The 27,051-nt window shown below is 44.0% G+C and overlaps 1 protein-coding gene across 1 annotated transcript; it reads right to left on the reverse strand.

Annotated features, from left to right (window-relative positions):
- Nucleotides 1-7,556: 7,556 nt before the first annotated feature.
- Nucleotides 7,557-25,783, reverse strand: LOC123991340 (protein phosphatase 1 regulatory subunit 16A-like). The gene is made up of 12 exons (XM_046292836.1): nt 25,766-25,783; nt 25,162-25,383; nt 15,598-16,630; nt 14,529-14,599; nt 13,288-13,433; nt 12,945-13,048; nt 11,312-11,436; nt 10,660-10,785; nt 10,468-10,543; nt 9,461-9,590; nt 9,133-9,295; nt 7,557-8,980 (listed from the first exon to the last, which is right to left on the reverse strand). Exons 3-12 carry the CDS (start codon nt 15,845-15,847, stop codon nt 8,489-8,491), a joined length of 1,683 nt encoding a protein of 560 aa, XP_046148792.1. The 5' UTR covers nt 15,848-16,630; nt 25,162-25,383; nt 25,766-25,783; the 3' UTR covers nt 7,557-8,488.
- Nucleotides 25,784-27,051: the final 1,268 nt, after the last annotated feature.

Raw genomic sequence — 27,051 nt, forward strand, 5'->3', positions numbered from 1 at the left:
TCCTGGACAGTCTGTGGTGCAATGTGACGTTGGTGGATGGAGCGAGACATGATGTCCCAAATATGCTCAATTGGATTCAAGTCTGGGGAACGGGTGGGCCAGTCCATAGCATCAATGCCTTCCTCTTGCAGGAACTGCTGACACACTCCAGCCACATGAGGTCTAGCATTGTCTTGCATTAGGAGGAACCCAGGGCCAACCGCACCAGCATATGGTCTCACAAGGGGTCTGAGGATCTCATCTCGGTACCTAATGGCAGTCAGGCTACCTCTGTCGAGCGCATGGAGGGCTGTGCGGCCCCCCAAAGAAATGCCACCCCACACCATGACTGACCCACCGCCAAACCGGTCATGCTGGAGGATGTTGCAGAATGTTCTCCACGGCGTGTCCAGACTCTGTCACGTCTGTCACATGCTCAGTGTGAACCTGCTTTCATCTGTGAAGAGCACAGGGCGCCAGTGGCGAATTTGCCAATCTTGGTGTTCTCTGGCAAATGCCAAATGTCCTGCAATGTGTTGGGCTTGTAAGCACAACCCCCACCTGTGGACATCGGGCCCTCATACCACCCTCATGGAGTCTGTTTCTGACCGTTTGAGCAGACACATGCACATTTGTGGCCTGCTGGAGGTCATTTTGCAGAGCTCTGGCAGTGCTCCTCCTTGCACAAAGGCGGAGGTAGCGGTCCTGCTGCTGGGTTGTTGCCCTCCTACGGCCTCCTCCACATCTCCTGATGTACTGGCCTGTCTCCTGGTAGCGCCTCCATGCTCTGGACACTATGCTGACAGACATAGCAAACCTTCTTGCCACAGCTCGCATTGATGTGCCATCCTGGATGAGCTGCACTACCTGAGCCACTTGTGTGTGTTGTAGACTCCGTCTCATGGTACCACTAGAGTGAAAGCACCGCCAGCATTCAAAAGTGACCAAAACATCAGCCAGGAAGCATAGGAACTGAGAAGTGGTCTGTGGTCACCACCCTCAGAACCACTCCTTTATTGGGGGTGTCTTGCTAATTGCCTATAATTTCCACCTGTTGTCTATTCCATTCGCACAACAGCATGTGACATCAATCAGTGTTGCTTCCTAAGTGGACAGTTTGATTTCACAGAAGTAGATTGTGTGTTGTTTAAGTGTTCCCTTTATTTTTTTGAACAGTGTAGCATATACTGCAATACAGAGCCTTGCAAAAGTATTCAGACCCCTTGGATTTCTTCACATTTTATTGTATTACAAAGTGGGATTAACATGTATTAAATTGTCATTTTTTTGGTCAACACTCTACACAAAGTACTCTAATGTCAGTGGAAGAAAAATTCTAAGATTTGTTTTAAAGACTAATAGAATTAAAATAATAGAAATATAATCGTTGCATAAGTATTCAGCTTCGTGAGTTAATACATGTTAGAAACGCCTTTGGCATTGACTACAGCTGTGAGTCTTCTTGGGTAAGCCTATAAGGGCTTCGCACACCTGGATTGTGCAATATTTGCGCATTATTCTTTTCAAAATATTTCAAGCTCTGTTAAGATTTTGGAAATCATGGCTAGACAGCAATTTTCAAGTCTTACCATAGATTTTCAAGGAGATTTAAGTCACTCAATGAATGTTCCAGTCTTCTTGGTAAGCAATCCCAGTGTAGATTTGCCCTTGTGTTTCAGGTTATTGTTGCTGAAACATGAATTTCTCTACCAGTCTCTGGTGTAAAGCCGACTGAAGCAGGTTTTCCTCTAGGATGTTTTCTGTTCTTAGCTCTATGCCGTTAGTTTTTATCCTGAAAAACTCCCCAGGATTTGCCGATGTCAAGCATACCCATACCATGATGGAGCCACCACCAAGCTTGAAAATAAGGAGGCAGTTACTCAGTGATATGTTGTGTTGTATTTTTCCTAAACGTACAGTAAGGCATTGCATTTAGGACAAAAAGAGTATTCCCTTGTTGTGTTTTTTTTTGTTGCAGTATTACTTTAGTGCCTTGTTGCATACAAAATGCATTGAACTCTTGTTTTCACTCTGTCATTTAGTTCATTATTGTGGAGTCACTACAATGTTGTTGATCTATCCTCAGTTTCCTACCATCACAGACAACTCTGTAGCTGTTTTAAGATCACCAACAGCCTCATGGTAACATCCCTGAGCAGTTGAATTCCTGTCCAGCAAGTCAGTTCAGAAGGACGACTGTGTCTTTGATGTGTCTGGGTGGTTTAATATATAATCCACAGCATAATTATTAACTTGACCATGCCTAAAGAGATATTCAATGTCTGATTTGTTATTGTTAACCATCGACCATTGTTCTTCTTTATGAGGCCTTCGAAATGCTCCCTGGTCTTTGTAGTTGAATCTGTGCTTAAAATACAGCATTTGACTGGGGGGACCTTACAGATGTTGTATGTATGGGGGACAAAGGAAGGTTTGGTCCTTAAAAAATCAATGTCTAAATTGTATTTTTTTGCATATCCCACTCCCCCTGAGACACACTCAGAGAGTGAGGTCACGCCCAGGGATCAGCCATTATTTAACCTAGAGCAATTAGGGTTAAGTGCCTTGCTCAAGAGCACATCGACAGATTTTTCACCATGTCAGCTCGGGGATTCAAACCAGCGACCTTTCGGTTACTGGCCCAACACACTTAACCGCTAGGCTACCTGCCGCACAGAGTGAGTCCATGTAACTTATAATGTGATTCGTTAAGTCAAATTTGACTCCTGAACTAATTGATGCTTGCCTAAACAAAGGGGCTGAATATTTATGCTACAACTATATTTAAAAGTAATTCATTTTTATTTATCTTTAAAAACATATATAATTTTGTCTTCCACTTTGACATTATAGAGTATTTTGTTGTAGATTGACAAAAAAATGACAATTAAATCCATTTTAAGCCACCTTGTAACAATAACATGTGAAGAAATCCAAGGATTCGGAATACTTTTGCAAGGTACTGTATGTGCACAACTACCGATCCTGCTACTTTCATAATGTTATCCAGCCTGTTCTTACTCTAAGTTAGATTACCAAAACAGCAGATGATATTGAATGTTAAAATGGAATCAGTGAACAATCTGTAAAAGATGGTCATCAGGGTTTTATCCACTCTGAAACAGCAGAGTTTCCTCAGGAAGAACAAGCATTGATGTCCCTTTGCACAGATAGCATCCACATTGGCCTGAAAACTATTTTTCCGTCAAGGAAAGTGCCAAGATATTCACATCGATCAATGGTATCAACTGGCTCACCATCTATCTCCTTGCAATGGAGGCAGTGAGCTCCTCTGGAAATCAATAGCCATATCCTTGGTTTGATTGACATCAAGTTCTATGTAGGGGCAGCCACCCCATCCAATGAACTCCACCACTGGGCGATGGCTCACCCATCCAATGAACTCCACCACTGGGCGATGGCTCACCCATCCAATGAACTCCACCACTGGGCGATGGCTCACCCATCCAATGAACTCCACCACTGGGCGATGGCTCACCCACTCACAATGACCCATCCAATGAACTCCAACACTGGGCGATGGCTCACCCATCCAATGAACTCCACCACTGGGCGATGGCTCACCCATCCAATGAACTCCACACTGGGCGATGGCTCACCCATCCAATGAACTCCACCACTGGGCGATGGCTCACCCATCCAATGAACTCCACCACTGGGCGATGGCTCACCCATCCAATGAACTCCACCACTGGGCGATGGCTCACCTCCTCATCCTGTAAAAGACTCACGATAATCAACTGTTGTCAATGTCAAAGTCAGCACAGAAACTAAGAGAGGGGTGGTAGTTGTGGCAGGTGTAGACTGAAGGGCAGGAAAAGTGCCAATTACTAGGGGTCTACACTGCAGGGTGTATCCATCTTTCACCATGTGTTGGAATATCACCCCTCAGCCTCACACCACTCACCTCACGCCCACGCTGATGTATACGTTCTGCAACCACATGCCTTTACACAACACAGAGGGTGAGTCAGGGGAAGAGACCGGTATTGCCTGGATGTCTGCTGGGCACTGGAATGCAATCAGTACAGTGTGTGTGTGTTGAATGGAAGCCTGGATGTCTGCTGGGCACTGGAATGCAATCAGTACAGTGCGTGCGTGCGTGCGTGCGTGCGTGCGTGCGTGCGTGTGTGTGTGTGTGTGTGTGTGTGTGTGTGTTGAATGGAAGCCTGGATGTCTGCTGGGCACTGGAATGCAATTAGTACAGTGTGTGTGTGTGTTGATTGGAAGATCTTCTTTGCCAAGACACACAACATCTCAAGACATCAGACAGGAAGTTAAAGTGTGGTCGCAAATGAGTCTTCCAAATGGACAATGAACCCAAGCATACTTCCAAAGTTGTGGCAAAATGGCTTCAGGACAACAAAGTCAAGGTATTAGAGTGGCCATCACAAAGCCCAGACAAATGTGTGGGCAGAACTGAAAAAGCATGTGCGAGCAAGGAGGCCTACAAACCTGACTCAGTTACACCAGCTCTGTCAGGAGTAATGGGCCAAAATTCACCCAACTTATTGTCAGAAGCTTGTGGAAGGTATCCAAAATGTTTGACCCAAGTTAAACAATTTTAAGGCAATGCTACCAAATACTAATTGAGTGCATGTCAACTTCTGTCCCTATGGGAATGTGATAAAAAAGCTGAAATAAATCACTCTACTATTATTCTGACATTTCACATTCTTAAAATGAAGTGGTGATGCTAACTGACCTAAGACAGAATTGTTTTACTTGGATTAAATGTAAGGAATTGTGAAAAACTGAGTTTAAGTGTATTTGTCTAAGGTGTATGTAAACTTCCCACTTCAACGGTACATCTATTAGAGGCATTCCTTAAGTTACTACATACTTTTTTTGGACTGATGAATAAGTACCCATTGATTCTTGAAGAATTTAATGTATAAATGCCTTGTGAGCTTAGTTCAACTGTCATACCCCATCAGAACCCAAAATATAAGCTTGTTTTACTCCAATGTTTGTAAACAAAGTAAATGTAAAGAACCACTGTATAGCCCCAAAAATGTGGTTAAAATGATCATTTTGATATCATGGATGGTCCTTGCATCCATAGCGTAGTCGATGGTTTGAGAGTGGTTGCATTTCTCCAGCCTCATCCCTCAGCTTTTTACTGAAACTGTGGCAGTGAGAACACTTAAAGCTTCAGGATTGCCGCTTTAAGAAAGCAAGCATGACTGTCCACCTGACTCCCAACGTATACAAATAAGTGACAATGGCTACACAAGTATTCTTAAGCCCATGTCTCATACAAAAAAATAATTAAAATGGCCGGTTGGACGTACTAACAAGTTCTCTAAAATAACGTTGGAGGTGGCTTATGGTAGTGAAATTAACATGAAATTCTCTGGCAACAGGTCTGGTGGTCATTTTCTGCAGTCAACATGCCAATTGCACATTCCCAAACTTGAGACATCCTTTAAATGTGCCCAGCACAAGGTGCACCTGTGTCATGATCATGCTGTTTAATCAGCTTCTTGATATGCCACATATGCTCCTATGGCATAGGAAAAAAGCTCACTAACAGCAATGTAAACATATTTGTACACAACATTTAGCGAGAAATAAACTTTTTTTTTTTTTGCATATGGAACATTTCTGGAATCATTTATTTCTGGAATCTTTTATGAAACATGGGACCAACACTTTACATGTTGCATTTGTATTTTTGTTCAGTATATTTTTCACTTCACCAACCCTACAGAACAGTGGAGGCTGCGGAGGTGAGAACGGCTCATAATAATGGCTGGAACAGAGCGAATGGAATACCATCAAACACATAGAAACCACGTATTTGATACCATTCCACCGATTCCGCTCCAGCCATTACCACGAGCCTGTGCCTCCCAATTGAGGTGCCACCAACCTCCTGTGCTACAGAAGGCACTTACTGTTGATAAACCATCACACTGACGAGGTTAAACAAGATTGTCTAAATTAAATGACGGGGTCATCACAACACCTTTTATTTTATTTTACCTTTATTTAACCAGGCAAGTCAGTTAAGAACAAATTCTTATTTTCAATGACGGCCTAGGAACAGTGGGTTAACTGCCTGTTCAGGGGCAGAGCGACAGATTTGTACCTTGTCAGCTCGGGGGTTTGAACTTGCAACCTTGCGGTTACTAGTACAACGCTCTAACCACTAGGCTACCCTGCCGCCCCTGACAGAAATGTATAGAAAACAAGGTAGATCCTGGTTTCTAGGAAGGAAAGGTTTGTTGTGAAGGAATGGTTAAGGACAACCTACTGTAGCCACTGAGCACGACTATTCAGAGTATAGAAAGTGTTCAAATAGAAACGCCTAGAGAAAGTTGTCATCCTGAGGAGGAACATTGAACATCATGACAAAAACACCTTCATTTAAACATAAGAATCTCTTACAATCATTTAGGAAAAAAACAAAAAACTTGTTAACAAATTGCATCTTATTAAAATGTACAATTTTCTTAGTGCACTTGAACAGATTATTTTTTTGTTCATTAAATCATTTGAATAACAGTGATGAATGCTGATCAGGAGAAAGGTAGGGCAATAAGCACTTGTCTACACTTAAATGCGATACAAATTCAAACCAACGAGAAAAATACACTTCTCAAAAACAATCCCATTTCTGTACCCTGTCAGACAGACTGGTGTGTCTGGAAAAATTCAGAAAGAATTCAGACCTTAACTTCGTATATTTTGTTACAGCCTTATGTAAACATATTCCCTCATCAATCTACACACAATACCCCATAATGACAAAGCGAAAACAGGTTTTTCGAGTTTACCTGTGGTAAATTCAATTAATTGGACATGACTTGGAAAAGCACACACAGCTGTCTAAGGTCCCACAGTTGACAGTGCATGTCAGAGCAAAAATCAAGCCATGAGGTCGAATGCATTGTCAGTAGACAGGATTGGGTCAAGGCACAAATCTGGGAAGGGTACAAAAACATTTCCACAGCGTTGAAGGTCCCCAAGAACACAGTGGGCTCAATCACGCTTAAAATGGAATAAGTTTGGAACCACCAACACTCTCCCTAGTGCTGGCCGCCTGGCCAAACTGAACAATCAAGGGGAGAAGGGCCTTGGTCAAAGAGGTGACCAAGAACCTGATGATGATCACTCTGACAGAGCTCTAGAGTTCCTCTATGGAGATGGGAGAACCTTCCAGAAGGACAACCAGCTCTGCAGCACTCCGCCAATCTGGCCTTTATGGTAGAGTGGCCAGACGGAAGCCAATCCTTAGTAAAAGGCACATGACAGGCCGCTTGGAGTTTGCCAAAAGGCACTTAAAGGACTCAGACCAGGAGAAACAACATTTTCTGGTCTGATGAAAACAACATTGAACTTTTGGTCTGAAAGCCAAGCTTCACATCTGGAGGAAACCAGGCACTTTCTCAACACCTCGCCAATACCTTCCTTATGTTGAAGCATGACATTGTAGCGTCATATCCAAGACTCGAAGCTGTAATCCCTGCCAAAGGTGCTTCAAAAAAGAACTGAGTAAAGGGTCTGATTACTTGTGTAAAAGTGATATCTGTTTTTTTATTTGTAATAAATTTGCTTTGTCATTATGGGGTATTGTGTGCAGATTGAGGGGGGGGGAACTAGAATAAGGCTGTAATGAAACAAAATTTGGAAAAAAGACAAGGGGTCTGAATACTTTCAGGATGCACTGTCAGATCAATAAATGCTATCACGTACCCTTTTGTATCAATCACTTTAGGAAATCGCCTCACTCTCGATCATAATCCGTGCTTCCCTTCAATCAATAATGCACATCAAGTTACAGTGCACATCTCAAATCATGTTCAGTCAATCATAAGTAGGAAAAATCATTCATTGGTCCAAATATCAGCTTGAAAAAAAGCATAATAATCAGGTTTGGTTCATTCTGCTCTTGTGCTTATTCAAAGCAGAAAAGGGACATCTTACTCACTGAAGTCAGATGACCAATTCATATAGTATGTGCTTGATACATCCTGTGTGAGAACTCTTATTGAACTGCCCCAAACACACATGAAAAAAAGGACTCAAGAGGAAAGTACTCAGTGCTATTGCAAGAGTAATACTGGTATCTGTAGGTCTCTACACACAGCCTAAAAAGCCACCAGGTGGCCACATAAGGTCTCCTGAGATCCAAATAGACCCCTCTGGCCACACCCTCAGAGGAGCAATGAGGAACATTACGTTAAGTGCTCATATATTAAATGTTTGACATTTTTCAGGAAGGAGGGTTTAAAATAAATATTTGCAAGAAGATAAAATGTACTACTACATTTACTAAAATGGAGTTAAGACCAAACATTCAACGGCATATTGACAGAACCAAATAATGTGCTTAGAATGAATCAAACTGCAATGAATCCTTATAAAGTATATCTGCTGGTCACCGTAGTGTTTTGACTTGAAATCGGTTTGCCACATAGGAGTGTGACACATCCCCTCATTTCCAGTCAGGCAGTGGGTGCTTGGGAGTGTTTGTGTGTCTCTACATGATTCCACAGCAGGGCTCCTTGGTGTTGTTGGACGTGTCCTCCTCTGGGGCTCGTAGTTTGAGCAGGGGCGGGTCCCCACTGGCTGGAGTGAAGTACACAGCACTGGGAAAGGCCACCTCTGTGCTGGGGGTCTCCTGGGCGGCTCGGGAGGGGGTCACCTCCTGCAGAGGGGTGGGAGAGGGAGGCTCCTCCTCTGAGGGAGGGAGTAGAGGTGGGGCGGGGTACTTGTTGAGCTTGGCCGCAGCCCGCTGGCGTTTCAGGTCCGCTAGAGTCTGGTGGGATTTCTCCAGGGTCATGTTGTCCCTTTCCTCCCCAGACCCTGAGGCAGGGCTCAGCTGGTAGGAGGCACTGCGGTCCATCCGGCCTCTACTCCACTGCTCCCCTGGGACAGACGCCGAGAGGGCAAGGGGCGTCCCACCGTTCCCCAGACTAGACTTCCTCTCCGCTCCCTCCTCATTCTCCAGCCTCGACATGGTACCTGCAGCCTGAGAAAGCCAGAGCAACAGAGTTAATATGACACATTCACCTATCAACTCTGAATCATATCCTCTATTCTCAATGTCGACTGAACATGGTAGCAGTTTGTTCTGGTGTTGTTGCTATGACAGAAGTAACAGTACAACTCACTACAACTCACCATGGCAACGTGATGGTGGAGCTCGTTGTCCGTCTGTCTGTCCTCGTCGTCGTCCTGCGGCTCGGCCTGCCGGCCTCTCTCCTGCCACACCATGGCCTCCTTGTGGTGCTCCCGCCGGTACAGGCTGGAACGCTCATTGACGCTCACACGCCGCACCACCTTACTGCTCAGACAGGGGGCGACAAACAGACACTGTAGACACAGCTACAAACTGACAAGAGGCTGAGGCTTTGCCTGTGTCTTAACAAAACCCTCATCTGCTCTTAACCTTCCATCTTTAAACCTTGAACTAATCCTCTCTATTGTTCAACCCCCCCTCCCCACTCACCCTCTGCTGCCAGTGCTGGAGGCTCGTCTCTGCAAGGTGCCCTTGTGTCGGTCATGACTCTTCATGATTGCGTCGTGTTTGTGTTTCAGCTCCATCAGCTTGACTCTCACCTCCTCGTCAGCACACACATCTACCACAGACAGAAAACACAGAGTCAGGACATGTCCTCCCCATACAGTTAACCCCCACCTCCTCATCACCACAGACAGAAAACACAGAGTCAGGACATGTCCTCCCCATACAGTTAACCCCCACCTCCTCATCACCACAGACAGAAAACACAGAGTCAGGACATGTCCTCCCCATACAGTTAACCCCCACCTCCTCGTCACCATAGACAGAAAACGTCCTCCCCATACAGTTAACCCCCACCTCCTCATCACCACAGACAGAAAACGTCCTCCATACAGTTAACCCCCACCTCCTCGTCAGCACACACATCTACCACAGACAGAAAACACAAGAGTCAGGACATGTCCTCCCCATACAGTTAACCCCCACCTCCTCATCACCACAGACAGAAAACACAGAGTCAGGACATGTCCTCCCCATACAGTTAACCCCCAACCACAACTGCTCCCTGGGTGCCGATGACATCCATTAAGTCAGCTCCCCGCACCTCTCTGATTCAGAGGGGTAAATGCAGAAGACATTTCTGTCGAATCCTTCCCCATTCAGGCTTACATTTTGATACATGGTGATGCTGTGTGTAACATTTGATTTGAGTACTATTATCTATCGAGATAGCAGGTAATAAGTCAACCTATACAAGGGTTCTGTGTCATTGCCCATCACATCCCCCAGTCTAACTACAGGATGTAAAAAATAAAATCTAAATTACCAGCACTTGACCCCCACTTCTAGCTCTGACTACTGACAGCTACGTTATTGAGGAAAGGTGTACTTTCTCTGCCTGTGATATTTGGTTGTCCCACCTTGCTATCTGAAGTCTCTCTGGTTAAGAGCGTCTGCTAAATGACTCAAATGTAAACATGTGATGTTGTTACCCAACGGCGTCTCTTCCAGGACAGACTTGGTGTTGAGACTGGCCCCATGAGCCACCAGCTGCTCCACCATCAGAATCTAGGGAAACAGACACGCCAGTACGTTCAGGTCAGTGAGCCAGCCATTTAGCATAACATGACCGTTGAGAAAGGGGGCTTCATTCTAGCCTGTTCTCGGAGTGCTACAATACTGACCTGTCCCCAGCAGGAGGCGGCGTGGAGTGGTGTCCAGCCGTCCGTGTCCTTCTGCTCCACCTTGGCCCGGTGCTCCAGTAGCAGCTCCCCCACCAACAAGTAGCCGTTAGCCGCCGCTATGTGCAGCTGGAGGGGAATTGTTAGTCAACCTTTCATCCCAGTGGTGAAGTGAAGATATGATCATAATACAAGACTAGAAAATCTCCCCAGCCAGGTATGTTTTCTCCCCAGCCAGGTATGTTTTCTCCCCAGCCAGGTATGTTTTCTCCCCAGCCAGGTATGTTTTCTCCCCAGCCAGGTATGTTTTCTCCCCAGCCAGGTATGTTTTCTCCCCAGCCAGGTATGTTTTCTCCCCAGCCAGGTATGTTTTCTCCCCAGCCAGGTATGTTTTCTCCCCAGCCAGGTATGTTTTCTCCCCAGCCAGGTATGTTTTCTCCCCAGCCAGGTATGTTTTCTCCCCAGCCAGGTATGTTTTCAGGGTTACAGCAGGGGTATTCCAATCCAAAACCATGAGGTTCAGAGTACCGCTGGTTTTCTGTTCTACCCGATATTGAAATTGTACCCACCTGGTGCCCAAATCTAAAATCAGTCCCTGATTAGAGGGGAAGAATAAAAAAATAAAGAAACATCTATTTGAATGGGAGTGTCTCACCAGCGTGGCCCCGTTGTCATCCTGAGCGTTCAGGTCCGCTCCATTCTGAACCAGCACTCGAAGATCTGTGAGCATATTCATCTCCTTAGCCCCACGACACCGGTTTATACGGTCCTGGGTTATACCTGCAGACACACAGCAAGTCAGAGTTCTTCCACACAGACCCTTGTTGATTTGCCATGGACTAGGTTTAAGTAAGGCTCGTAGAGGGGATTGCAACTTCCAGGTACAGTTGAAGTTGGAAGTTTACATACACTTAGGTTGGAGTCACTAAAATGTGTTTTTCAACCACTTCAACCACTTGTTGACAAACTATAGTTTTGGCAAGTCGGTTAGGACATCTACTTTGTGCATGACACAAGTAATATTTACAGCAATTGTTTACAGACAGATTGTTTCTCTTATTATTCACTGTATCACCATTTCAGTGAGTCAGAAGTTTACATACACTAAGTTGACTGTGACTTAAACAGCTTGGGAAATTCAAGAAAATGATGTTATGGCTTTAGAAGCTTCTGATAGGCTAATTGACATCATTTGAGTCAATTAGAGGTGCACCTGTGGATGTATTTCATGGCCTACCTTCAAACTACATGCCTCTGCTTGACATCATGTAAAAATCAAAAGAAAATCAGCAAAGAATAGACCTCCACAAGTCTGGTTAATCATTTACATTTACGTCATTTAGCAGACGCTCTTATCCAGAGCGACTTACAAATTGGTGCATACAAATTGGTGCATTCACCTTATGACATCCAGTAGAACAGTCTTTGGGAACAATTTCCAAATGCATGAAGGTACCACGTTCATCTGTACAAACGGGGGAGGCTTGCAAGCCGAAGAACACCATCCCAACTGTGAAGCACGCGGGTGGCAGCATCATGTTGTGGGGGTGCTTTGTGCAGCAGTTCCTCCAGCAGCCTCACAAAACATTTTAAAATAATAAAAATTAAAAATAAATCGATGGCATGATGAGGATGGAAAATGATGTGGATATATTGAAGCAACGTCTCAAGACATCAGTCAGGAAGTTAAAGCTTGGTCGCAAATGGGTCTTCCAAATGGACAAAGCATATTTCCAATGTTGTGACAAAATGCCTTAAGGACAACAAAGTCAAGGTATTTGAGTGGCCATCACAAAGCCCTGACCTCAATCCGATAGAAAATTTGTGGGCAGAACTGAAAAAGTGTGTGCGAGCAAGGAGGCCTACAAACTGACTCAGTTACACCAGCTCTGTCAGGAGGAAGGGGCCCAAATTATCGTGGGAAGCTTGTGGAAGGCTAACCGAAATGTTTGACCCAAGTTAAACAATTTAAAGGCAATGCTACCAAATACTCAATTAGTATGTAAACTTCTGTCCCACTGAGAATGTGATGAAATAAATAAAAGCTAAAATAAATGGGGATCCTAACTGGCCTAAAACATGGAATTTTTACTAGGATTAAATGTCAGAAATTGTGAAAAAACTGAGTTAAAATGTATTTGGCTAAAATGTATGTAAATTTACAACTTCAACTGTAGCTATGGTTACGGGGTTGTGGCTAAGGGCTGTAGCCATGGTGAGAGGGTGAGTGTATGGTTAGAAATGTAAAGAGAGGATGAGTCTGGTTGGTTTTTAGTCTCCCTACTGACCCTGCTCTGCCATGACCATCTCAAGCAACTCCAGAGTGGCCTCGTCCTCGCAAAGGTCATAGGGCATGTTGCCATCAGCGTTGACAGCCAGCAGCTCTGCTCCACTGCACACAGACAAGGAGAACGTTACACCAGAAGGACACACATCGTTATCACAGCCTACTTGGAAATGATAAGGATGTCTGAACTCTACAATAGTGTCTGAAGAAAGGGAAGAAGTTGTTGAACTTCACCCAGAGGAATGGGTCAAAACTATTTGTCCATTTTAAAGCCCTCCGCATTCTGCACAGTACATTGTAACGGTGTAGATTAGTGTGTCGTGTTGAGGTGTTTTGTGACTCACGACTGCACGAGGAGCTGCACCAGGTCTGTGTGTCCACAGGTGGCAGCAGCGTGAAGCGGCGTCCACAGCTCACTGTCACAGGCGTTCACACTGGCCCCGGCATCCAACAGACACTGTACCAGCTCCACAAAGTCATCAATGCAGCACTGCAGGGGGAACGCAGACACACACACAGGGCATAACACACACACAACGGGTATACACACACACACCGGGCATAACACACACACCGGGCATAACACACACACCGGGCATAACACACACACCGGGCATAACACACACACCGGGCATAACACACACACCGGGCATAACACACACACCGGGCATAACACACACACCGGGCATAACACACACACCGGGCATAACACACACACCGGGCATAACACACACACCGGGCATAACACACACACCGGGCATAACACACACACCGGGCATAACACACACACCGGGCATAACACACACACCGGGCATAACACACACACCGGGCATAACACACACACCGGGCATAACACACACACCAGGCATAACACACACACCAGGCATAACACACACACCAGGCATAACACACACACCGGGCATAACACACACACCGGGCATAACACACACACCGGGCATAACACACACACCGGGCATAACACACACACCGGGCATAACACACACACCGGGCATAACACACACACCGGGCATAACACACACACACACACACACGGGTTTACGGTCAACTGCAGAGTAAACTGAATTTGTACAGGTTCAGGCCTCCAGCCTTTTACTAAGTAAACACATTACATTTTGTCTCGAGGGAAGAAATACTTCATGACTATAAAGAGAGCACTGTGCCCTCTAGTGCCACCCTTACACATTTACAGTGTGTGTGTGTGTGGGGGGGGGGCTAACATGTACATGTAGGGTGTGTGTTTTACTTCTAAGGAGAGCAGTGTCTTTTCTTGTTGGTGTGTTGGTAGACGTTTCCAAACATCCCAGTAGTGCTATGAAGGGGGGGGTCACAATCTATCCTTCCCAACGGTCTAGGAATGTAAGAGCCAGCCCAAAGCAGAGCAGCAGTTACATGTCTAGCTCTAGAAGCAGTGTGAAAACATTCTACAGTGTTTACATAAACTGTGATTTTAGATCGACACCCCACACACAGACAGACATACTTACAGTGTTGAGAACCACACTAAACATAAAACACACACACAGGGTGACCAAGCGGGCAGACGTCAGTGTGTGTGTGTGTGTACCTGGTGAAGGGCAGTGAGTCCGTCCTCGTTGTACAGATCTGGACTGACTCCACCGTTCAGCAGCTCCCTCACTGCAGAGAAACACATGGCCATTATTCACTAGAACTCCAGTAAGTCACACTATGAATCTTAGTTAAGTGATATTGCACAAGAAGCCGGTGTTTGGAGGATATTGGAACGGGGATGTTTGGACCGAGTCGCGAGACACAGCTAGGTTTATGCAAATCTCTGCAGTTGGAAACCAAATACTAGTCTTCAAATCAAATTTGATTGGTCGCATACACATATTTAGCAGATGTTATTGCGGGTGTAGCGAAACGCTTGTGCTCCTAGCGCCAACAGTACAGTAACATCTAACAATAAACAATCCACACAATATACATGTCTTAAAAAAAGAGGAAATAATGTCTAGATGAGTTTTACAGTGGAGATCAACTTTTTGGAATTGCCTGTCTCTGGCTGGGCTGATGAGACTGTGGATTTCAGTGAAATGGAACACTAATGTGTTAAGAGTCATAGCTTTAGCTGGTGGAATCGTCTGGAATGTGGTTTTAACCAATCAGAATGCAGGATTTGACCCACCTGTTGTATAAATTTCAGATAACCTCTGCTCTTGCAAAGCAATCAAAAGTTTAAGTTTCCGCTATAATTAGCCATAATCAGGTGTGCTAACAATAGCACCATTGAAACCAAACGCCCGTTCTGATAAGCCTAAAAGTGTGATGTGTCTCACGTAAAATATGCATGAATGATTTCTTGTGTGACTTGTGTTTATAGAGCGGTCGTGCTGTGCAACTGCCCTGCCACTATTCATGTTACTTTGAAGAACAGCAGCCATGAAAAACAGTGAGAGTTAACTACAGGCTTTTCTAAGGGGTAGTGGGAATTCCTTTGGTAGAATAAAACCTCTATGGCCCGTTTCCCAGACATGGATTATCCTAAAGCTAATCCTGGATTTAAAAGCACTTTTACTGAAGAGATTCTCCATTGAGCATGCTTTTTTAACCCAAGACTAGGCTTAAAAATCAGTTTCTGAAACCGTTCCATAGTGGTGTGCTGACTGACTCACCCTCCTCCAGGTCATTGCGGGCTGCAGCCTCCAGCAGAGTGATGTTGTTGGGGAAGACCACCCTGCGCGTGCGCCCCTTCTTGTTGCTTTTCTGGCCGGCCTTGCCCGCGCCGCGGGCCATGTCCTTGTCCATCTGGGCCCAGCCTTTTAGCTGCTGGGCGCGCCGCTTCTGGGCATGCTTCAAGCGCTCCGTGGCGCTCAGACGCCCAATCGTGGCCATCTCACCGAGCAGCTCGCCGTGCTCCGCCATGCCACGCCAATGCCCACCCCCTCCCCCCCTCTGTTGTCCTGTTTCACTGGTCTGATCTGGTTCTGGATTTTAGCAGTAGAAAGTGAAGAAAAATAACTTTGAACCATATTTCAGTCCTTAAATCCATATCGCCGCTAAAAAATATATTATAAATCTATATAGTTCCATTATAAGTCGCCACTTTTGATTTGTAATGTATTTTTCTTGCTAGGAAGTGTTAACTAGCACTCGCCATCCTACAACTTGTTCTCCATCTTCTTCTTAAATAATGAGCCAACATGTTCTCAGCACTTATTTCCATGAATGATCAAAACTAATTTTATCATGCTTTCTCTAGACTCTCTGCAGCCGACATGTGGTGAGCAATATGTTTGGAACATCAAATGCAAATAAAATCACAGTATCAAATCACAATAACTATAGAATCATGAGAAACACAATACATATCGGCGCCTAAGTATTGTATCGTGAGGTCCCGGTATATTAAAAAATGTCAAATAAAATAAAAATATCAATGAGGTAAAAACATTTTTAAAATAAAGATATTTGAACTAATACTGCACAGAACCTTAATTCAGAGTGCAATAGTACGAGAGAATGGAAGGGCAGAGGTTGGTCAGAGGTGGGGGCTGCATGGGATTGGATCACTTGTCAGTCTTCTAGTCCTGTAATAGGCCAGTGCAGGTGGTGCTTCAGAAAACAGGAAGAGTCCGGCATCAAGGCATCTCAAGGATCCATTGTGCTGCTGAGAATACATAACATTCTACCTCCCTCCGCTGACACCTGGAGACAGAGAGAGAGTTCACTGTTACCGTAATGTACACAATCTTGAACCAGTCCCACTCTCCCTCCCTGACTGAGGAAACCGGAGATGGGACGCCATTCATTAATGATTGACACACCCTGCCTGCCCTGCGCAGCACCACCTCAGCTTCAGCACAGCACGCTCTGTGGTTGGTTAGTGTGAGAGGACGGATCAGGGAGGGATGTTGTAGGGTGGTAATTAGTTGGGTTGTAGTACTTGACACTTGTTTGGGTGCTAAGTGCTAGGCTAGCAGTGGCCCTTCTGGCTGTCCTCCCTGTTTATCCAGGTATGTAGCATCTCACAAGAGTTTCGCAATATTTTCTGTATTAGGAGGACATGTCATTTTTTGAATGGTTTTCCCCTGCTGCTGCCCGACTGGTAGGGCCTGCTCCCCTCCTCCTCCCGACAGTTGAAGGTGCCCTGCCCAGTTGATAATTGCCTCGAAACTGAATCATAACTAATTTCACACACACACAGTATAACAGATTAAATTAATGAATTAGTAGAGATGTGAGGATACCAGTATCACAATAGTTTTCAGTGGCAAAAATGTAAACATGAAGCAGACCTCACTCAAGGTCCCTTTAATAACCTGCTGTATGTAACATATTGTGCTGTAGTTTAGAAAATAAATACATGTGACTCTGGATGACAACATAATGATATTTTTTTCCAATATTAGGGCTGTTCTCCTAAAGACGTTAAATCAGCTTTGTTTTTTTGTTTCCTTGCCACGATACTAACTCGTATCGCGATACTGGTATCGTCCCGGCCATACACGGCCAGCCGCTCTTTCCAGGCATCTCATCCATTATTTAGCCTGGCCTGTGAGTCGCTGAGAGGAAGGTCAACTAGACGCACTCAGGGAGACCGAGATAGCAGGCAGGACCAGGGAAACAACACCAAACTGAGGTCTACCTGAGGGGTGGACGAGGACAATACATCAAAGATCTGGCAGGACCAGGGAAACAACACCAAACTGAGTTCTACCTGAGGGGTGGACGAGGACAATACATCAAAGATCTGGCAGGACCAGGGAAACAACACCAAACTGAGTTCTACCTGAGGGGTGGACGAGGACAATACATCAAAGATCTGGCAGGACCAGGGAAACAACACCAAACTGAGTTCTACCTGAGGGGTGGACGAGGACAATACATCAAAGATCTGGCAGTATGAAGACAAGCTGTTCCTGACACCCTCCTCTGCAGATGGCAAGACACTTCATAATAAGTAGACTTGCTTTAGGGACACTTTTGTCACTGTGGCCACAAACTATATTTAGGATGACCTGGCCATTGTCAGCATCCAGACCACAGTGTAATGATTTCCTTGGATTCAGAATGTTTACTCACCCTCACTCACTAAAGTAAAGTGTAAATAAAAAGTGTCCCCGTCAGGGCACATAAAACACACAGCATACTGGTATTCCTATTCAAATATATTTACCCCCCCCCCTCCAGAGAACTGAACTGTTTCCTACCTACTTGTTCTTCCTTCAACAGCACCTACAGACTGACTAAGCAGCCGTATACACACACACAAACCAGCTGCTGACGCATAGGCTAACAGGCTATAGGCTAAATCACCATGGTAAACCAGTCAACTGTGGCGGTCTAGTGTCCACACACCACAGAACAGTTTGTAATCAGTGAGCATTAAGTAGCGTAACCCTTCTCGGCCTACTTCCCCACCACAGTGAACACAGAGAGAAGACTCATCCTTTACAGACACTTAAGGAGATTTGGAAGAGGAATGGATAGAGGCCATGTCCCCCACAATCCCTTTAGGGACTTTACTTCAGGAGCAGAAGAAAGGACTATAAACTATTTAAAAACAAACCACAATGCCACCGAAATAAAACCACAATCAGCATTTACAAAATACCGCACCACACCAGTTGTATGCCTATATTTTAAATGAACTTTTTGCATTGAAAACAGTGATGTAGACATGAGAACTACTGGTCTTCGTGTCTATGTGTTTGTCCTCAATCCCACAACCTTGTTCATAAAACCGGTTTCCTGTGTTTGCTGTTCGCACTAGGAATACACACCATGTGAACCAGGGATTTAATAACTTTCTATGCATGTGTGTCATCACCCATCTTTTTACCCCTCTGTACTGCTGAAAGTCACGAGCATGTTCAGTTGCAGAGTGAACACTGATCAGTGTGAGCCTGACAGAAGTGCATGTGTCTGCATGTCTACATCCTTTCACGTTATGTTGGCCTAACTCACAAAACCGCTAACTTCCCCTTCCTGCCTAATCTCACGGTCTTTGGCTGACAGTTCTCCCAGTAATGCTGTCAATCAACATGGAGATAAGAGGTGAAGGGGGTTATCATTACAGTGGGGGAAAAAAGTATTTAGTCAGCCACCAATTGTGCAAGTTCTCCCACTTAAGATGAGGCCTGTAATTTTCATCATAGGTACACTTCAACTATGACAGACAAATAAGAAGAAAAAAAAATCCAGAAAATCACATTCTAGGATTTTTAATGAATTTATTTGCAAATTATGGTGGAAAATAAGTATTTGGTCAATAACAAAGTTTATCTCAATACTTTGTTATATACCCTTTGTTGGCAATGACAGAGGTCAAACGTTTTCTGTAAGTCTTCACAAGTTTTTCACACACTGTTGCTGGTATTTTGGCCCATTCCTCCGTGCAGATCTCCTCTAGAGCAGTGATGTTTTGGGGCTGTTGCTGGGCAACACGGACTTTCATCTCCCTCCAAAGATTTTCTATGGGGTTGAGATCTGGAGACTGGCTAGGCCACTCCAGGACCTTGAAATGCTTCTTACGAAGCCACTCCTTCGTTGCCGGGCGGTGTGTTTGGGATCATTGTCATGCTGAAAGACCCAGCCACGCTTCATCTTCAATGCCCTTGCTGCTGGAAGGAGGTTTTCACTCAAAATCTCATGATACATGGCCCCGTTCATTCTGTATACCTCATCAAGCCCATAAGTGAATATGGGCTTGATGATATAATCACACTTGTTCAATTTCCATGAAACCTACACAAAGTGTCTAATTTCACCCTGGATAGCCAGTAGAATAGTCCTAGATATTGATCAAATCAAATCTGACAAGGATAGGAAGAGAGCATGCTCTTTCTGTGAATATAACAACCTGGTGGCTCATAAGTCATTTTGAAAGAGATAGTTGAATTACATAACAAACCATAGATATGATCTCTCAAGCCTCTTTCGGGGACAGGAAACATGTAGGCACATATCGCTGAACTTTGACCCTGTGTGTACACACAGTCCTTTATGGAGTTAGTTGCAGAGTGAGCTTTTAGGACGGAAGGACATCATTGCTCATCTGTTGTAGTTCAAATGCGACAAATAAAACAAACTAAGTCGCAGCCAGTCAGTCGAACAGCAAGCAAGTCTGAGACAGAGACAGAACAGTATATTTACAGTACTTTAGCCGAGCAGACAGGCCCACAGGAGATTCAGTTCAATAACAGCCACGGTGTCTTCGAAACTCAGAGAACATTTTTAAAAAGCAGTGAGAATGCACTCCTCGCTCTACTCCACCCAGAACCTCCCACCTCTGAACCTCACAGCTTGTTCTTGCTGAAGACTGGCTCCACCCCAACCCTACACAGAAATTACTACCTGCAAGAAAGAGTGTGTGAGGGATGAGTGACTATTAAAAGTCCCCACACAGCAGTTTTATATCAACATCAAATTATTTCTGGGTAACAATTAAGAGCTTTACTTCAATAGATTTCCATTAAAATGGGCAAAAATGGCTTTTTAGCTAAAAATATTTCTCAAGCAAGTATTTTGCCAGGACTGTCTGGGAGTGGTGTTAGTGGGGAAAACTGAAAACAAGTTGTTACTGGCAGAGGGGTTTGGAACTCGTTATTGGTCTATTAGCCAATTTAATGTATGGTGATGTCACCATGGAAACCTGCTGATTTGAAGTTCCTGTGTAGATTGTGTTTTCAACCAGTAACTATCAGGAAATAACACTGAACTAATGTACAGTGGGGCAAAAAAGTATTTAGTCAGCCACCAATTGTGCAAGTTCTCCCACTTAAAAAGATGAGAGAGGCCTGTAATTTTCATCAAAGGTACACTTCAACTATGACAGACATGAGAAAAAAAAATCCAGAAAATCACATTGTAGGATTTTTAATGAATTTATTTGCAAATTATGGTGGAAAATAAGTATTTGGTCACCTACAAACAAGCAAGATTTCTGGCTCTCACAGACCTGTAACTTCTTCTTTAAGAGGCTCCTCTGTCCTCCAGTCATTACCTGTATTAATGGCACCTGTTTGAACTTGTTATCAGTATAAAAGACACCTGTCTACAACCTCAAACAGTCACACTCCAAACTCCACTATGGCCAAGACCAAAAAGCTGTCAAAGGACACCAGAAACAAAATTGTATACCTGCACCAGGCTGGGAAGACTGAATCTGCAATAGGTAAGCAGCTTGGTTTGAAGAAATCAACTGTGGGAGCAATTATTAGGAAATGGAAGACATAAAAGACCACTGATAATCTCCCTCGATCTGGGGCTCCATGCAAGATCTCACCCCGTGGGGTCAAAATGATCACAAGAATGGTGAGCAAATATCCCAGAACCACACAGGGGGACCTAGTGAATGACCTGCAGAGAGCTGGGACCAAAGTAACAAAGCCTACCATCAGTAACACACTACGCCACCAGGGACTCAAAATCCTGCAGTGCCAGACGTGTCCCCCTGCTTAAGCCAGTACATGTCCATGCCCGTCTGAAGTTTGCTAGAGAGCATTTAGATGATCCAGAAGAAGATTGGGAGAATGTCATATGGTCAGATGAAATCAAAATATAACTTTTTGGTAAAAACTCAACTCGTCGTTTTTGGAGGACAAAGAATGCTGAGTTGCATCCAAAGAACACCATACCTACTGTGAAGCATGGGGTGGAAACATCATGCTTTGGGGCTGTTTTTCTGCAAAGGGACCAGGATGACTGATCCGTGTAAAGGAAAGAATGAACGGGGCCATGTATCGTGAGATTTTGAGTGAAAACCTCCTTCCATCAGCAAGGGCATTGAAGATGAAGCGTGGCTGGGTCTTTCAGCATGACAATGATCCCAAACACACCGCCCGGGCAACGAAGGAGTGGCTTCGTAAGAAGCATTTAAAGGTCCTGGAGTGGCCTAGCCAGTCTCCAGATCTCAACCCCATAGAAAATCTTTGGAGGGAGATGAAAGTCCATGTTGCCCAGCAACAGCCCCAAAACATCACTGCTCTAGAGGAGATCTGCATGGAGGAATGGGCCAAAATACCAACAACAGTGTGTGAAAACCTTGTGAAGACTTATAGAAAACATTTGACCTCTGTCATTGCCAACAAAAGGTATATAACAAAGTATTGAGATAAACTTTTGTTATTGACCAAATACTTATTTTCCACCATAATTTGCAAATAAATTCATTAAAAATCCTACAATGTGATTTTCTGGATAAAAAAATAAATAAATTGTCTGTCATAGTTAAAGTGTACCTATGATGAAAATTACAGGCCTCTCATCTTTTTAAGTGGGAGAACTTGCACAATTGGTGGCTGACGAAATACTTTTTTGCCCCACTGTATCTGTATCTCAGTTCATATATGCAACTAGGCATACTTCCAGAGAGTAAAACAAACTGTCTTCTGGCAGCAAGCAGATGACAGTTTATCATACCTTTTAAAAATGGGTGCCACTCGGTAGGCCTACTGAAAGTTTGACATGTCACTCCCTAACCCTACCCAGTAAGTATTCAAGTTAGTATAGGAATGCGTCAGGTTGGGCATCACAGGCAGGAGTGGAAAAAACCCCTGGAGGCCAAAAATCTAAATGCGTTTGGTTCTACTTTTTTAAATAAACTAGCTTTTTATTTGATTCCATTGTCCTCCATGTGTTGCTGAATCTCTTCTCTACCTCAGTAGTACACACTACTAGTACACACTACCAGCTTATAGGCTTCTGGGTGGCCTAGTTTGCTCATCTGCATTCATGTATCATCAGTGTACTTTGAGTTTGGTCGGTGAATGCTTGGAACTTAACATGAGCCACCTTGTCAATGACTCAGCCTGGACAGGGAGGGCCGGTGGTTCTGTGGAACAAATCACTCAGTGACTGGCCCTCACTATGAATACTCACACAAAAATATTTGTTTGGTGTGGTTTAGTCCCCAAGAGAAAAGGCAAATGACTTACACATTTGTGCATACATGAGTTACAGAGTAAGGCCTATAGAGTAAGGTATTCAAAGGGACTTTATAGGCCAAAAACAGGGATTACTGTGAACCTGTGTTCCACATAGGCCTAGGCTTAGTAACAAACAGGCCTAAGTATTGGTTATGGAGACAAATTTAATCTAAAAATGGGTTTGAAATCTGATTAAAGCAGCCTTATAGGCGATAATGATAAATCCAGCAACATATCAATTGGTAGTGGTAGTTGACCATACATGTTGGCTAGATTTAGCTTGGGCCTAAATAGCATTCCTGTCCCATCAGAGGACAGGAAGAACCAAACCCATGTACATTGTATCCCTGACTTTTATATAGGCTAACAATGCTGAATCAATGGTGTTCTGGAATGATCCTGCCACCTGAACTACTGCCCAGTTGTCTTATCTCCTGGTCAATTTTCCAAAAGCCCCCCCCATCCCCAGCTTTAAAATGGTTTAATGAGCAACTAACACATGACACTTCAGAAGTCCTGACATGTGTGGACTGGAGTGACCTTTAGCCATGTTAGACACATTCACTCAGCCTTCCGAGGCTACAGGGGAAGACAGACGGAGGAAGACAGACGGGAGAGCAGAGGGAAATTAAGGCAAGAGGATGTGGAGGAAAGACAGTGAAGGAGGTAAAGAGGAATGGGAAGGCAGGAGGGAGACAAACCCAAAGGCAATATTTTAATGGGTTTCGTTCAGTAGGTGGCAAAAAAAGAAGAGGAAATGTCAAAGTCAGGGTGCAGTAGTTATAAACTCCTTCGAGGCTTATCAGCCCAACCGTCTCACTGTCTTATCATTAGGCTATACAGTAGTTAGAGATGGATAAGTGACAGCCAGATTTGTGAAAACTGAACATTGTCCCCAGCAGTTAGGTCTACATCGATAGGCAGAGAAAAGCGGAGCTAGTATCGTTTATCCTATGGTTGGATAAGACGTTTTGTTAGGTATGGTTCTCTCTCCTTGCTGTATGAAGTCTGTATTGTTCAGACAACATAACGACCTTAGAGTGGCAAGACCCTCTTTCAAAAGAGTTAGCAAGATTTAAAGTCAACCAAAAACCAGTCAGCCACAGAGCAGAAGTTTACGTAGGCCAGTGTGTGTACCATGTTGCAATGTGGCCTAAGCTATTGTGTTAATCTCCAGAATCTTTGATAGTGTACACATGTGAGTGCAGCAGTGTGCACTACTCAAGTTCATGCAGTAGGTGTAACCTCTACCTCTCGTCTGCCAGATCTCTTTAAAGTACAATAAGAAATGTGACCTGCTTCCTCTCTTTCAATAGACTGTTTCTTCATGAAAACAAAATCAAATGCTAATTTATGCAAATCCAGGGAAATAGGAACCACTATGACCAGTATCATAAATGTTTGCTGCACGGACAAGTGTAGGGACAGCCAACATAAGGTGCAAAGTGCGATTGTCATTTTAATTCTTATAACATAAATTCTAGGCCTGATATCCTGTTGGTCCTTGACACACACAAATATAATACACCAAAACGTCATACAGTCAGACCTGGAAAAGAACGCATGGACAAGATACATAAATGCAATAGACTTTAATTTCTATTCTAAAAATAAGGGATTAAAATGTATACATCTATCTATGCTTATTTACTTGGTACCTGGCAAAACAACAACAGTCTTGCAGTGCTAGCCTATTGAAAAATGCAAGTAACTTGTTGCATGAATAGAACATGATAACAACTGTCTACAATCATGTAACAAGTTACCCTCCTAAAATAACAGGAAATGTCTGATGACTGACCAATACATTACAAACTTTGAATAGTAAGCAAGCAGAATCATTATGAAAAATCTGTTTCACTGTGGGTAGATGTTAGCAGATTTAATTAGCACGCTACAGGTAAGAGACTAGCATGCTAGGTGCCAGGTTACACTACACGCAGTAAGTAGCTAGGTAGCTGTCTATTTCAGCCAAAAGTCTAAATCTAATCCCCCAGTCACATAAAACTATGCAGCTGGTTAGCTGACGTACTAAATTAAATTTGGTCATCGGCAAACGTTTCTACATCGCTTATCATAACCGACCTGCTACATCAAACATACCGCTCGCTCTCCGTGGCCAACCTGTGCGTCATTGCCATTTTGTAATGCCTTCCATGCAAATTAATTAGGAAACCAAGCTATCGCTAGGCTGCGAACACAACTCACTTACCTAACCTCATTCAGTTGCGGTAAAAGTTTGCTTTGCGTAGCTCAAATGTTGACTTTCAAATGTATTGGCGATGAAAAACAAAGCATGTTGCTTACCTATGGAGTTCATTCAGTCTGACAGAAGCGCGAGCTCGTGCTCTCAGGCCGTCTGAAACCGATCAGCTGCTTTCTGTCCCCAACGCCAGCTCTCCAATGTTTCTCCAGCCCTCCGGGGAAATGCTTCTCCATAACAACCGCTGCGCTGTCATATTCTTCTTCTTCTTTTTAAGGTTGTTTGGCAGAATACACCTATTGGTGTAGGTCTATTGCCGCCATCTACTGCACCGGGTATTGAAACAAAATATATTTCATTGCGGGATGGGGTGGGAACACGAGGCTCTACAATTTTTTTTTTTAAACATCTCACTCCTTCAATCACAGTTCAAATCCCATCCATAAACAGGCTCGGGGTGCATGTGAAGATGGAGCATTCATCGACAGCATTCCTTGTAATGCCTCTGCTGTAAAAACATTTTTTTTTAATCCCACAAATCCCAACAAAATGCTCAGCTGCACTCACAATACCTATTTTCTTAGGTGTCCTCTGTTTTCCCTGTGCAGATGATAGCCAATGCAATTAACGCTAAAGTCCAACTTCTTAATATGCAACATGTCAGGATCCCTCTAACAATTAATATTATCTGGTGTCTACTCCTATTACCATTATTTATTAAACTTCATTCATTTATTCCACTCTTCTCACCGCCTCCGGATAGGACATGCTGGACAGTCCATATTCTTGCCGCCTCAGTCTCCTTCACCCGAACAGGACACTTCAGAAATTCGGGTGCATATTCACCAACGCAATTACAGAAGCCTACCGAGTGGCGCAGTGGTCTAAGGAAATGCATCGCAGTGCTAGAGGCGTCACTACAGTCCCTGGTTTGATTCCAGGCTGTATCCCAACTGGCCGTAATTGGGAGTCCCATAGTGTGCCGCACAATTGGCCCAGCGTGTTAGGGTTTGGTCGGGGAAGGCCGTCATTGTAAATAAGAATTTGTTCTTCGCTGACTTGCCTAGTTAAATAAAGGTAAAATAAAAATGTGGCTCAGCTGGCATACGATACCCTGCTCATCTACATACACGTGACCAAATATTTTGCATTTATCACACTGCGTGGGTTTTGGGCATGAAGGCTCTCACATGGTATCACATAAAATCAAAATACACAGGTGAAGGGAGAAGAGACTTCATATATATATATTTTTTTTAACTATAGAATGGATGGAGTGGGCTTCTTCGCGCCTTCTACTACGCGGGTCAGTCGGAGTGCACCAACCACTTGATCCATTCTTCACATATATCCTTTGATTTCACTTCTAGTGCCACCCCAGAGATAACACCCTTGATATGCGCTCTGCTTCGAAAAGCCACACACGTCACATTCCAATCCGATATCTTATTGAGGCGCAGAGCACGTTCCTTCTGTTCCAAAGATACACACCACAAAGAAAGTGCGCACCTCTCGCTACGCCACCTCAAACCACAATTTCTATAGACTTCAATCGAATCTCCCAGGTAACAACGTCGATCCAAAAACTTTACTCCGACCTAAAAATTGTCATAACTACGCTTGGATTTACTCGAGTCCACTAGCAATTTACTTCTCTTATTTCCTTTTGCATTTTCCACTCTAAACAAATTCTTCTCACTCTCATCTCCACTTGACACGCCATCTGATTCAAACATAACATCGGCTGTTGTCATTGAAAGGTGCCACAAGAGGACGACATTGCTCAGACCAAACCCTATAAATTAAAATACTGTGCGCTTAGTGCAATATTTATTATGTAACATACAGTGCATATCAACTGTAACTATACAGTAAAATGACCTTCACCAAACTATTTGACAACAAAATTCTAGGTACCTAAACTTAGTCTCACATTTTCTGACATTTCCCTTTAAAATCATTCAAAAGAACAGCTGTATGAAAATAACTGTAGT

This window comes from Oncorhynchus gorbuscha, linkage group LG12, assembly GCF_021184085.1.
Source record: "Oncorhynchus gorbuscha isolate QuinsamMale2020 ecotype Even-year linkage group LG12, OgorEven_v1.0, whole genome shotgun sequence".
NCBI lineage: Eukaryota > Metazoa > Chordata > Actinopteri > Salmoniformes > Salmonidae > Oncorhynchus > Oncorhynchus gorbuscha.

What these genes read in the sequence shown, in the direction of transcription:
- LOC123991340 (XM_046292836.1), bottom strand. Translation starts at nt 15,847, where the DNA reads ATGGCGGAGCACGGCGAGCTGCTCGGTGAGATGGCCACGATTGGGCGT. An exon ending in ATGACAACGGGGCCACGCTG is followed by an intron (nt 10,786 to 11,311) that starts GTGAGACACTCC and finishes ATTCCCCTCCAG; the next exon opens with CTGCACATAGCGGCGGCTAA. An exon ending in CCGCCTCCTGCTGGGGACAG is followed by an intron (nt 10,544 to 10,659) that starts GTCAGTATTGTA and finishes CTGTTTCCCTAG; the next exon opens with ATTCTGATGGTGGAGCAGCT.